At 56.5% G+C, this 13,745-nt stretch overlaps 1 protein-coding gene across 2 annotated transcripts in view; it reads left to right on the forward strand.

Moving 5' to 3' along the window:
* Positions 1–13,745, forward strand: part of PDE2A (phosphodiesterase 2A) — a 107,605-nt gene that overhangs the window by 44,345 nt on the left and 49,515 nt on the right. Inside the window, exon 3 of one of the 2 annotated variants that reach the window (XM_030331954.1) lies at positions 6,486–6,547. The exons of the other annotated variant lie outside the window; for it this stretch is intronic. Within the exon in view, the coding sequence (XP_030187814.1) occupies positions 6,486–6,547 (62 nt within the window). The remainder of the gene's footprint in view (positions 1–6,485; positions 6,548–13,745) is intronic. 2 annotated transcript variants of the gene reach the window in all.

Below are 13,745 nucleotides of genomic sequence, written 5' to 3' on the forward strand. Positions count from 1 at the left end.
GCCCCTCCCCACTCATGCTCTGTCTCTCTCTGTCTCTAAAAAATGAATAAACGTTAAAAAAAAATAAAAAAAAAAAAAAGACTGTCACTTTAAAGGGGCACCTAGGTGGCTCAGTCGGTTAAGCTTCCAACTTTGGCTCAGGTCATGATCTCACAGTCCATCAGTTCAAGCCCCATATCAGGCTCTGTGCTGACAACTCAGAGCCTGCTTTGGATTCCTTGTCTCCCTCTCTCTCTGCCCCTCCCCTGCTCATGCTCTGTCTCTCTGTATCTAAAAAATGAATAAATGTTAAAAAATTAAAAAAAAAAAAAGACTGACACTTGGAGGATCCTCCCGGATGCCTCCTCCAAGAAGTCCCCAGCCCAACCCAGGGACTCTCACTTATCCTAAGCACCCCAGCCTGTCTGTCCATACCACACACTATATACTGCCAGGCCTTCCTAGGTGGACATTTAGTGAGTACCTACTATGCGTCCAACAGAGAGGGGAGGTAGAAGTGAGCACAGTGTGGACTTTAAAGCACTGCCACACACTGCCCCATGTCTGAGCAACCATGTGTCTGCCCCATGGCAGGTAAACACACCTAGGTACGAGGGCTGATGGCAGCCAGGTGATGGGGTCGGGGAGGAGGCACAAAGACTGATGCTGGTAGGTGGTGTGGTGAGGGCAGTGCTGGAGAGAAAGTAGGAGGCCATGGTGGGACAGAGCAGCAACCCCTGATTCAGCCCAGAGTAGGAGGGAGGGGCAAGTTGGGGAGCTTCCAGGAGGAAACGTATCTAATCTGAGAGTTAAGGGATGAACTAGGAGAAAGTTCTGGACAGAGAGGAGTGAATGGCACACGTGAAGCCTTGCTGGTGACAGACAGAGGGAAGGAAGTGTGGTTCTGTAGTTCTGTGTAGCTGGATCCTGGACCACCAGGGTGGCCGAGTCCTAGGGTGGGATCTGGTGTGTGTGTGTGTGTGTGTGTGTGTGTGTGTGTGTGACGCTGGTGACAAGGCTGGTGATGTCTGCAGGGGCCAAATTGTGCAGAACTCCCAAGTGAAGGGATTTATGGACTTTTTCCAGAAGGAACTGGGCACTAGGTGGGGAGTTGAAAGCAGGGCAGGGACTGCTCAGACCTGCTTATTAGGAAACCTGGGCCATGGCTGGAGAGCACACGGAAGGGGTGCGGCAGGAGGCTGGGCTGGCCTTGCTGGAGGCTGGTGCAGTGTGGTCCAGAGAAGGGTGAGGAGGCATGGGCAGGAAGATGGCCAGGATGGAGGGGAGGAGACAGACCTTCGAGGGGTGAAGAGGGAGCCGCTCAGCTATGGAGGTAGAAAGAGAGGGAGCACCTCCCTGCATGTCTGGTTGGGCTCCTGAGGGAAGACTGGGCGTGAGGTCAGATGCCTGGGCCTGTATCAGGGTCCTCTAAGGACTGAAAGGTCTCAGGAAGGTCTCCCAGGTCAGGAGCTTGGAGGCTAAGCAGAGACCAGGAGACCTGGCCCCCACTCGGAGCTGCAGCATCCTCTCCAGGAGTGTGGGGACTCGGGAACTGCCCTGGGCAAAGAGTGTTCAGAATTCAAAAATTAAAACAATCTGTGAAACGTAATATTTAATAAAATTCAAATCCAAAACTGTATGAGCACATTCCAAAATGAGTTAAAATGTAAATTTATGAAAATGCTAAACATACTTGATGGTTCTAATATCAAATGTAGGTCTCATTTGCTTCCCTCCACTTCAGATCAGACTCCCCTGAAGCTGCTGCTGCCTCAGGGGTGGCCAACAGCCCCCCCTTCCCTCCCCCCCTCCCCCCAGGCTCCCAGTCTTGAGTTCAAGGCACCTCCTCTAGGGAGCCCGCCCTCTGGCTGTTAGCTTCAGGTGGCAGGCCTTTTGCTTTTCCTGTCCTCCACCCTGAGGGAGTTGGCCCCATCTGTGGTTGTCTTTATTTAGGGGGCCCAGGTGTAGACCTAGAGGAGGGATGGGCGAGAGAGTTGCACCCAGATTGGAGGAGGGTGAGGGGGCTGAGAGATACTCAGCTACAGTGCTCAGTGGGGGTGGTGTGGGGACACAGGAGGACAGGGGGAGGGCCAGGAGGGGGCATGAGGGGAAGTGAGCAAAACTCACAGAGCGGCCCCACTCCAGCATAAACACAGCTATTTCCTAATGTAAAAGTGACACCATTTCTGGAACACCCGAATGTTGTGGTCCCGTTTTGCCATCTCAGGAGTGGGCATTGCTTGGCTTGCACTCTCCGGTCATCTTGCACGAGGCCATTTTCTGGGCTGCGTTTTCTCACGGCGGGTGGGGGCAGGGGGCGGGAAGAAGGAAGTAGGGGTAGTATCTCCAAGGAGTGTATGAGCACCAGCTCTAGGGATGCATGACTCTAAGAATCCGGCAGTGTCAGTTTGTGGGCTTCTAGCCTTCCATGACTCTTAGCTTCCAGACAGAGCTATGTGCAAGCTGGGTTGTGCGATTCCGACATTCTGCAACTTGAAGTTGCTGAGACTCCAGGAGCCAAATAGGCGGGCATTCTGTGAATCCAGGATTCTAGGATTTGATGACTTGATGATTCAATGATTCTAAATGGGGCTGCTGGGAAGAGCTGCAACCACCTTCCTTGTTAATGTCGATGTTAGGTTATTAAAAACATAAGGAGAAGCAACGGAGACAGCTCAGGATGGAGGGTGGCCCCACCCCCAGTGAGAGGGGAGGAGGGCTGAGCCGGTGTTGGGGGACCCAGACCCCTCTCCACCTGGGTCACATGGGCAGATTCTCCTGCCCCAGCAGAAGTGATGTCTGTGCACGTGTGAGATCTGCCACTCCCTAAGCTTGCAGGATAAGGGGTCATTTCCTTCATCCCCCTGCCTCCATCCTTCAACTATTTCGGATTATAGCAGAGAGAGGAGTGCCCTTTCCTCCCAGCCACTAAAGTCTCTGGGCAGAAATGTCGACAGACAGAGGAGGAAAGAGAGGCCTGCTTACCACCTACCCCCCTTCCCCACCAACCCTGGCCTGAGGGGGAAAACAGGACATGAACACTTCCTGGACACGGACGTGGAAATGCACGAACACTTGCTTGTGAGGGCCCCAAGTACAAAGGGCCTCCGACTGGGGCAGAGGCCAGGGCAGCCAGAGGAGCAGTGTGGGCATTGGCTGGTGACCCATCAGCACCTCTTGAGCACAGGCCAAGGAGGGAGGACCCTGCTTGTGCCCTGGAGGTGGCTGTGAGAAGAGCTTAAGGAAGGGAGGTCCCAGGCCAAGTCGCCTGGAGATGGATGATCAGTGGGTGCTCCCTTGTGTCACAGGCCAGGCGGCTTGCTGCCTCTTGGCTTCTGCACTTGTCTCAGCACCTGTGCCAGAGTTGGGTGGGGGGGGATCCCCTAGGCAGGAGAGAAGTATCTTTGGCCTCTAGAGAGCTCTCTCCGACTGGGTTCCTCAGAAGCCTGGTGCCGCTGCAGGAGTCCCAGCATGGTGGGCTCAAAGATCAGGTGAGGGAGACCAGGAGCTGGCCCAGGTCGCACAGCAGAGCAGGACCTGAAACCCAGCTTCCTGACTCCCAGTCCTGGGTGCTCCCCATTGTCTGCAGCTTCCCCCTTTCCCCTGTAACTCCTGGGGAACAGGAGCTGAGGCAGGACTCCTGTTAGGGGGCAGAGCCCTTGTCGATCACTCCTCCATCTTTCTCCTCCCACAGGCCAGAAGGCAGGTAGGGTGGCGGCAGCTGCTCCCTGCCATCTCCAAGGTTCCATTGTCTACCGCATCCTGTCTTGGCCCTGAGGATAGGGTCCCCAGCCACCCGACCCACAGTGAGCCTCCTGGGCGCTCCTGCCCCTTCACTCGGGCTCTCTCCCCACCCTGCAAGTCTCCATCTCTGGCTGGCTGCGTGTGTGTGTGTGTCAGCCTCCCTCCAAAGATCGTTAGACTTGGACGGGCCCTAGGAGATCGAGTCCCATGCTTTTATTCTTCAGAAGAGGAAAGTAGCTCAGAGAGGGAAGGTCCTATGCTGGGCCCGCGTCACGGAAGCACATTGCCCTCGGTGTCAGGCGGCTAGGGTGTGAACTGAGGTCATGACCCACAACGGGCTTCTCTTTCAGCCCTGAGTTGTCATCCCTCTTCTTTACTCAGACTACTGTCTTGTCTGCCCCTGTGCCTGCCGCCTAGCTGACCCCTACCTTGGGCAGAACCTGCCCTCGGGACATAGACTGGAGCTCAGGACTCCGTGACTGGGATGACACCCATGCCCACACGGACACACAGACACGTGAAAGTGCATACATGAGAACATATAAGTCCCAGGTGAAAACCTATATCTCATAGTTAGGAGGCTGTTCTGGAACCTGGTGTTCTCTTCTTGTGAGGCACCACACACCTCCTCTAGGAAGCCCTCCAGGACCTCTCTGCATATTGTCTCCATCTCACTAGCCTCTTTATGACAGCTGGGTTCTACGATCTTAGGTTCCTTCACTGTGATCCCAAGGTCATGGGTGAGTCTCCTCCTAGTCCTAAAGCCCCTCCTTCAGTGTCCCTTCCTTCTGTCTCCAAGAGGGGCTCAGCTTCCTGTGGCTGGGTGGGGAGAGCCTTGTGGTCCCCAGAGGACAGTGGGACAATGAGGAGGCCGTGACAGATGAGACATTGTGTCTTCCCCAAAGCAGGCTCCACCCTACCCTAACCTCCTGGCTGGTGTCTGGGGCACAACTCTTAGGACTAGGGTCCTCGTCTGACCCCACAGCCTTGACCTGTCAGCGTAGAGGTCAGAGAATCATAACCACGATCCCACTCAGCAGTTCTCTAACTGGAGGTTGTGAAGCCCAGGTCCCCAGGGTGTCGGCAGCATAATAATGGGTGCTGCAGACTCCCAGGAGGGGTGAGCTGGACCTCCCTGACCGGGGAGTAGGCAGGGGTGTGGTAAACACTGAGGCTGGGTGGGATTATGGAGGAGCTGTGAATGCCTTGCTGAGACTCCCCTTTTCCAGGCTACCTTCCCCATGCTGGCAGCTGGTGCTGGGGAGCCAGAGAGCAGGGGCCTCTCCTGGGAGGGGTAGAGAGGCGGGAGAGTATTTGGAGAATCATAACTAGCACTGCCTCCTGTCACGGGAGGGAGAGAGAGTTGGCCCAGGGTAATACAGCGGGTGGACCATCGGAGGCCTGGGTGGAAAAGAAGGCTGAGGCCTCTGGACAAAAGGGATGGGCTTGGGGTTAGGTATTTAGCTCAGCCCTTGTCATTTCCTCTGCCGGACATGGCCGGGTTAGCAGGGTCATCGCACAGAGGGAAGGAACAGGCCGGGACCAATGCCCTACAGTAGACTCGCACACATGGGTGACCTCGTCACACCCTGGGCTGCAGTCAGTCCGTGCGGACCACAGTCACCCGTGGAGATGGCCACATCTAGACCACCGCTCCACACGCAGACCCAGTCTTCCTAGGCGACACTCAGGCATGGCTGTCAGCATGGCTGAGTCGGGAGATCCCATAGGACACGGGGACATGTGGGACAAACAGACGCCCTGCCACAGCCACACCACAAGTATCCACATACCAGGTGCAGCTCCTGTCACCCCTATGGTGACCCAAGGAAAGCCATAAATTCCAACAGTCATGGGCAGGCATCCAGAACCTGGATGAGAAGAGGGGACCACCAGGCAGGAGATGCAGAACCCCCCCCACCAATGCCAGACTGTGCCCTCCCCCCAGCTCGCTGAGCGCCCAAGGCTGTTTATTTCCTAGCAGAGATGGGTGTCTCATCCCTCTCCCCCTCCCGTCCCCACCACACGCTTCCAAAGCTGCCAAATCAAATCAGCCCCTGCGCCCGCGCCAGGCTGGCATGGCGGCCAGCAGCTGACTGGAAGGAAGCCAGGCTCAGAATATCCCGCCGCCTGTGCCTGTCCGATGCTTGGGTGTGCTTGTCGGGTGGGGGTGGGGAGGGGCAGCCAGCCCCTGGGCAGTGCCTTCGAGAGGCTGGGGTTTCTGGAGGCCACCTGGGTGGTAGGCTCCTGGAGAATGAGTGAGCTGGGCAACTCCCTGGTGTCTGCCAGCATTATGAGGCGCTGTGGGGTCCGACTAGAGCTCAGATGACTGAGCACCAGGCCAGGGTTGGGGCACCAGCTGGGAGCCCGACCCCGTGGCTGTGTGAGCTAGATAGGACAAACCCCATTTTGCAGATGGGGAAACTGAGGATTAGAGAAGGGTAGTGAAGTTTCCTGGAGAGAAGCGGAAGTGGAGAAGGCATCAGAAAGGGTGAAAATGTGGTTGTTCCCCTCCTGAGGAGGTCCTGGTTGAACGAAAGAGCTCAACTCTGTTCCCAGAGAAGAGGTGTCCTCCTGAAGTAGGGAGTAAGAAGGGAGGGTGAGGGGAGAGCAGGGTGAAATCAGGCGAGGCTTCCTGGAGGAGGCCACTTGTGGGGAAGAGGAAGCCCTGGGCCTGCTGGGGACTGGGTGGGCGGGGGTAGGCTGGGAAGAAGGGGAGAAGGCCTGGCAAGCCTCAGCCCCTGGCCTTCTTGTCTCTGCAGCTGACTGGGACCTACTTGCACAGAAGCCAGTCCCCCCAGAGAGTAGAGATGCCGGACTGGAGGTGAGAGCTCAGTGGAGGGAGGCGTGGGTGGGCTTGGAGGGGTGGGGGCACAGACTGGGGGTCAGTCTGAGCATTGTCCCCACCCCTGGGAGGACTGGGAGGCTGGAGCCGAATCCCACCCCTGCCCCCACCAGCCTAGGGTCACCCCACACCAAGATCACCTTCCTTGCCCTATTCCTGCCTGGGGTCCTCTCCCATTGAGGATTCATCCTCCTCCCAAGTCACCGGGGAATCATTTCAGACTCCTCCCTAGGCCTCCCCACCCTCACCCAATGATTCCCTGTTGATTTTCTGCCCTAAGTGTTTTCTGAATTCCCCTCGTCCTCTCCACTCCTGCTGCCTGCCCCAGTCCGGGACTGGTCATCTTTCCCCTGCACGGCTCACTGGCTCACTGCTTTCAGTTGCCCCACTCTCCATGTGGCTGCCAGGAGGCTCTTTCTAACACGCATACCTGAATTTGTCACTTTTCTGCTCAAAAATCGATGCTTCCCATCCTCCTGCTCCCTCTGCAGTCCCTGCCTCCCCAGGACCACTCCTGCCACTCTCTTCTCCCTCAGCTTCCCAAATCTTTCTGGGCTCAGCTCTAGCCTCCCCTCCTCCAGGAAGCCCTCCCTGCCCCTCATGCTCCCTCCTCTGAGCTCTCCTGCCTAGTCAGACGGGGGCATTCTGGTGTCTGTGCCATTAGCACTCTATTTTCTCCATTATGTGACTCTGTAGGTCTTCCCCCCTTGAACTGTGAGCTCCTTAGCCTGGGGACTGTGCCTTTTTCATTCCTGAGTCTCCCACCTCATTCCAAAGGGTGCCTGGTGAGGGCCCGGTGAGTGCATTTCCTTTGATGTGAGGGATGCCATCCACACCCCGGCCATGCCTTTGGGGTGCCTCGCAGTATTCACCGCTCAGAGGGGCCTTGAGCAGCAGAAATGGGGTGGGCTGCAGACTGGGTGGAATGGCACAGAGGAAGGTTGTGTGTAACGTCAGACCGAGCAGCAAGACCAGCATGAGCCTTCTCTTGTACCCAGGCCCGGCTAAGAGAAAGGGGAGCCTCCTCTGTGTCAGAAGCATTAGACACACTTCCTTGTTCAATCCTCATGACCCCCCAGTGAAACAGCAGCTGTTATTATTCTCCTTTGAGGAAGCTGAGGCCCAGTGAGGTCACACAGTGAGCAAATGGGGCAGATCTGAGTGTGGATCCCAGATGCGTCTCATGCCCGCCACTTGCTCTCTCCCTGCCCTCCGGTAATATGGGAAAGAAGACGCCCACACATGGCCTGGCGCACAGCAGGGCTCAGCATGGACTCACTGCCGGGACGTGGGGGCCAAGCCCTGAGAATGTCCCTACAGCCGGGAGTTGGGAAAGGGAGAGAGGAGGGGGCACCCAGAAAGTCATTAATTTATTTATGATCATGGCATTCCCCATGGGGCAGGGGCTCCCCCCCCCAGAGCTGGGACAGATGGTGTTCCTGGGAGCCAGCAGTGTCTCGGCAGCCACTGCCACCTGCCAGGAAAGCCTGGATTTGTCATCCTCCCAGGAAGCCATGGGGGGACACGGCTTTGGAGAAGCTGAGACCCGCCTTGGTGCTGGGAGCTAGGCCCCAGGGGAAGGAGCCAGTCCCAGGCTCCTCATTTATACCTCTGTGTACCACCCTCTTTGCCTAGGCCTGGGCCCAGTTCCCTACAAGTGCAAGTCCTGCCCCTCCTGTCTAGCTCCACCGAGCCCCAGCAGGAGGCCTCTCCCGATCATACCCATTGGATCCCTTTGCTTCTGTTCTGTCTCCCCGTTTCCTTTGTCTGGGTCCTGCTGCCTCCTCCCTCAGAGGGAGGGTCTTAGGCTGTGAGCCCCTCAGCTGTCAGCTCTGGCCTGTCCCCCAGCCTCACATCCACCCTGAAGATGGCAGCTGTCTGCCTGGCCTCTGGGCAGAGCCTACTCTATCTCTGGGCTCAGTTAGCACCCCATCCCAAGTGCCTAGGCCCATGCTCAGCTCTGCTGGGAGAGAGTGCCAGGCACTCCCCAACATAAAAAGGACAGGACCGGAGAGAGCGGGGACCCTAGGATATGGTCATACTACAGGGACAGCGGGGAGGAAAGAGGGAAGAGGGATGGGGTGACTGAGAAGGACCCCCCCTCCCCCTGCCAGGGTGGTTGCTAGAGACAAGGCCTCATCTAGCAGACTGACTGTGGGTCAGATGGGCATGTGTCCAAGTCCCAGTTTCACTGCTTTCTAAGAGTGTGAGCTTGGGCCAGTCCCTTAACCAGCCTGAGCATCAGTTTCTTCACCTGTCAAAGGGGATAAGAAGATCCATCATTATTGGACGTAATCACAGCAGAGCTGCTGGGGCATGTTACAAAGTATGTGTGAGCTGCCTGGCCCGGGCCTGGCCCACAGCAGGTCCTTAGAGGGAGCTGGCTCCCTCCCTGCTTCCCACAAGGGTGAGATCCTTGGAGCCAGGCCTAGGCTGACAGGGTGCACCTTGGGGCTGGGCCAGGGTTAATGGAGGTTCTGTGGGCACGGCACGTTCTCCTGGCACTGGCAGCTTGACAGCCAGGGGAGCAGGGCTGCCAGCACCCATCCCTATGGCGGGCATCTGTTCAGCACACCCTCTTGGGATGGCTCCCTGGCTCCTGTGCCAACCCGCCAGCTTGGGGGAGGGCTCTTCACACTCAGCCTGGAATCCTCCTTCAGGGCCAGGGCCATTGCTCTCTGGATGTTGGGGTGGAGGCAGTTCAAGTAGTGAACTGAGCGCGTTGGTTCCATGCCCTCTCTGTGCTGGTTCTCGGGGCCCAGAAGGATCTTGGGAGCAGTAGCTAGGGCAGAGGCTGGGGGAGAGGCAGACGTAGACAATGGCACAGGTATCCCCACTAAGCACGCTAATGCTCTGCCCAGCACTGGCTCCTCTGTCGCTGCTCATGGGATAAATAGAGGCCACACCCCTTGGCATTGTCGGCCCTGCCTGCTGGGCCCCCTCAGGGCTACCCCTTGCTCCTGGACTTGGCAGTCCTTGTTACTCCCCAGGACACCAGCTCTTCCTGGCCTCCCTGCCTTTGTTTGCACCGACCCCTTTCTCTGGAATGCTTTTCCCTTTTTTCTCTGCCTACTCCCTTTTTAAGCCTCAGGTTAGAGGTCACCTCTTCTGTAGAGTCCTCCCAGATTGCTCCCTCCACTCAGATCGAGTCAGTCTCCCCCCTTTCCTGGGCACTCACAGCTCCCAAGCTTCCCTGAGCTCTAGTTGGGTAACTTGTTAGCCCATGTGGTTGCATATCCTTTCCCACATAGTTGTAAACACATGGGGGATAGGAACCAAGGCTGAGTCTCCTTTGTCTCTCCTGAGCCCGCATGGGACCTGGCAAGGCCTCGTACATAGTAGGTGCCCAATTAATGTTTCTTGATTCAAGGAGAATGGCTGTGTGAAGTGTTGGAGGAGTTCCAAGAAAGGGCAATTGCTGGATTGGGGAGAGTCTTGGAGACTTCCTGGAGGAGGTGGCCTTGGAACTTTGAAGGATGGGGAGGGTTAAGGCCATGGACTGATGAAGCCAAAGATCAGCTAGATAGTCCGAGAGGTCCATGTGGCCAGCTTTTGAGAAAACTACATGAGGACAACAAGGTCCAGCCCAGGACTGGGAACAAGCAGATAGAGAGCCTGAAACAAAGACTCAGCCCCAGAGGGGACTGTAGGAGGCTGGCTTGGTGCTGAGAAGCCAGATCCCAAAACCCCTCTGCCCCTGGGTCCTGGACTGAGGAATGCTTGGTCCCAGAGTCTGGGGTGAGGCTGAGGCCACCAATGGTGAGTAAATGGGCCCAGTGTGGCAGGCTCGTGATAGGCAGGACTAGGCATAGGGCTAGGCAGGAGCTGGGGTGATCCTGTAAGGTAAGATTGCTGTGGGGGCTGAGAAAGTCTTCACACATGGAAGGAGCCGCTGGGGCCAGGCCGTGTGGGCAGGATGCCCTGGGTCTCCGTGAGAGAAGGCCCAGCACGTCAGTGGAGCCCAGGCAATGGGCAGCGAGCACCTGGATGCGGCTGGAAGGGCTGCTTTCCAGGAGGCAACACTTTCTGGCCTGTTTAAAATTCTTGAGTGAGTGCTCCTAACTGGCAGGTGTGCCAGCCTCCTCCTGGGTTCTCCACGTCAGGATTAAGTAGCCTCAGTGATGCCCCATGGCCCCAAGGGAGCTGCTTGCAGCTAGTTGGCCATAGCATCCGGCCTCTATAGGGGCCCCGAGGCCCTGCCATCTGCCTGTGCCCACCTGTTGGACCGAACAGGCTCGGGCTGTGTAGGGACTTGGGGCCAGGGAGGTGGTCTCAGCTGCCACCCAGTCCGTCTGTCTGTCTGTCCATCCATTTGTCCACACCCCCGCCCAAACAAGGACCAGGTGGAGATGGGCAGGCATGGGTCCTGCAATCCGAGAAGCCTAGTCTGAAGGGGGAGGCATCAAGTACCAGGGATTTGCACCCAGAAAAGACATAAGCTCAGACTGTGCTGGGCATTAGGCAGGCCAAGGCCCAGGGAGGTCAGCCCCCTTGAGGGCTTGGAATGGAGGCTCAGAGAGAGGCAGAGACTGGCTCAGAGGCACGCAGCAGGTCTGAGGTGGTGTTGGGGGTAGATGCTGTGAGCCCCAGAACAAGGTTCCTCAGGCGGGCCCCTCCCCCACCACCCTGCCTGGTCCTTGGCTGTAAACGCTGAGAGAACAAGTTCCGTTTCCTGGGAAATATTTATCTCAGGCCGTGTGGGGAGCGTGTGCTGGCCTCCCTGTGTCCTTCCTGCAGGCTGGCCTGGGGCGGGAGGGAGGTGAGGGGGCCTGGCAGCCATGGGGGGCAGTCTGCGGGCCGGGGCCAAAGGCAGGGCCAGGAAGGGAGTGCCCGGAGGCTCCTCTTGGAGCCAGAATCTAAATGCTGGAATGGGGGAGGGGGGGAAGGATAGCAGAGAAGTCTGTTTTTCTCCAAATCCCACAGCATAATTTGCCTGTCTCCCATGTTCTTGTCTTCATCTCTGGCAGCCCTGTCTCTTCCTGGTTCCTACCTCCAAGCGTTTGCTCCTGTCTGGTGCCCCCACCTCAGATGCATTTTCTTCCTTGTCTTCATATTTGCCAGCTCTCAGCTGGCTTCCTCTGGGAAGGCTTCCCTGATTCGCTAACCCCCTAAGCTTTTGTCCTCCTCTTCCACCTTCTGTCCTTCTCTCCCAGCTCCCAGCAGCTTCAGACTGAGCCTCATAGACCAGTGTAGACAGCCTCTTCCAGACAGCCCTCGAGTCCCCTTCCTGGTCATCCTGGGAGTGGGTGGGGCAGGGCCCAGAGGCCGCCTCCTTTCAGTGGACAGGGCATGAGCCCAGGCACTTGGGGAATCCAGGTTGATTGAATGGGGGGAATATCCCACGGGGCCCAACCAGAATGATGGGGGGCAGGAGGTGCAGGGTTCCCACTGGATGGCCCTTGGGCTTTGGGCTGTGTGTCCCAGGCTGGGCCAGGCCTGACTGGGGCCCTGACAACAGGAAATCCTTGAAGGAACAAGCAGTGGCTAAGGACTCTGAACACAACAACAGGAAACAGCCTTGACATGGGGCAGCAGCTCAGGCGACTGTGCCCAGTGGGGTGGGGTGGGCGGAAGCTTATGGGACCCAGGGTGACACTGAGATGCTGATCGTGGGGCAGTGGGTATTCTACTGAATATGTGACACTGATCTTGTGATGTTATGTTATCGAGCATGTGACCTGAATCTTGGGATACCGTGTGGACAGTGAGTGAGTCACTGAGTGTGATACTGAGTGTGTGACACCAAAGGATACCAAATGTGTGACACCACTGATCAAAGACTGTGAGACCATGGATGTGGCACCGAGCACACTTTGATACTGTGTAATATTGATTGTACGATGCTAAGTGATACTAGGTCTGTGACGCTGAGGCTCTGACACCATAAGGGTCAAATATGTAAACACAGATGAATGACATTGTGCAATAACAGGTGTGGTCCTTGTGGCTCAAGTGTCTGACATTGAATTGTGAAACCAAGTGTGTCCCCCAAGCGTATGCTATAGTGAGGCTGAGTGTGTAACCAAGGGTGTGACATGGAGTGACATCAAGTGTTACTAAGTGACTCTAAGTCCACTGTTGGCTGAATGTGTGATAATGTGAAACGTGACCACAAGACACTGTGTATGACACAGTCCCAGGAGGACTCCGGTGGGTTCAGACAGGGAAGTGACACAGTCTAACGCATGATTTTGAGATTGCTCTAGCTGTAGTGTTTGGCAGGAGGGGCAGTTGGAGTGTGAGTTGGAGGGGCAGAGAGGAGGTGAGCAGACAAACTGGAGGCTGCAGCAGCCACCCAGGCAGGAGATAGTGGTGCCCGGGCTATGGGGATGCGGATGAATTGCAGAGAAACGGATGAACTTTGGAGGTACATGGGAGGTTGCGATGACAGAACTTGCTGATGAATAAGAGGATGAGCTGGAGGGAGAAGTGGACGGTGGCTTCCGGTTTCTGGTTTGAGGAACCAAGTAATAGATAGTAGAGTCGCTACTGAGATGAGTGAAGAATAGTGGGAGGTCAAGGTTAGGGGCATGAGAGAGGACAAGGAGGAAGAAATTAAGAGATCTGTTTTGGACGGAAGTCAAACATCCAGATGAATGTGTCCAGTGGGCAGCAGAGGCCAGGCTGGGGATATATATTTGGGGGGCAGTAGGTGTGGCTAGGATGACCTAGGGAGAGAGCTCAAGGAGAGTGAGGTGAGGACTGGGCCCTGTCCCCAGACCTGCAGACTCCATCAGCTAGAGGCCTGGGAGGTGAGGAGGAGCACCAAGGAGACAGAGGAGGAGTGGCCAGGGAGGTGGAGGATACTGAGAGTGTGGAGTGAGGTAGCCAGGGGAGACAGTGCAGGACTGGGTCCAGGCATTAGTCAGCCTGACAGGAACCAAGTCAGTGACCGGGCGGGGCCCGAAGCCAGCAGGCCTGGGTGGGTGCTGAGTCTGGGGTGAAGACAGAGCATAGTCAACACTTTGGAGACCTTTGGCTCTAAGGAATATGAAGGGGCGTGGCCACTGACAAAGGTGTGAGGTCAAGGGAAAGTAAACTTTTTAAATTATGGAATATTTGAAATACACACAATAGTGGGGAGAATAATACAATAAACTTGCCATATACCCATCACCCAAATCTAACAGTTACCAAGATTTGGGCACATTTAATACATCTATCCCTCCCCACCCCA

The sequence above is a fragment of the Lynx canadensis genome, chromosome D1 (genome assembly GCF_007474595.2).
Source record: "Lynx canadensis isolate LIC74 chromosome D1, mLynCan4.pri.v2, whole genome shotgun sequence".
NCBI classification, from domain to species: domain Eukaryota; kingdom Metazoa; phylum Chordata; class Mammalia; order Carnivora; family Felidae; genus Lynx; species Lynx canadensis.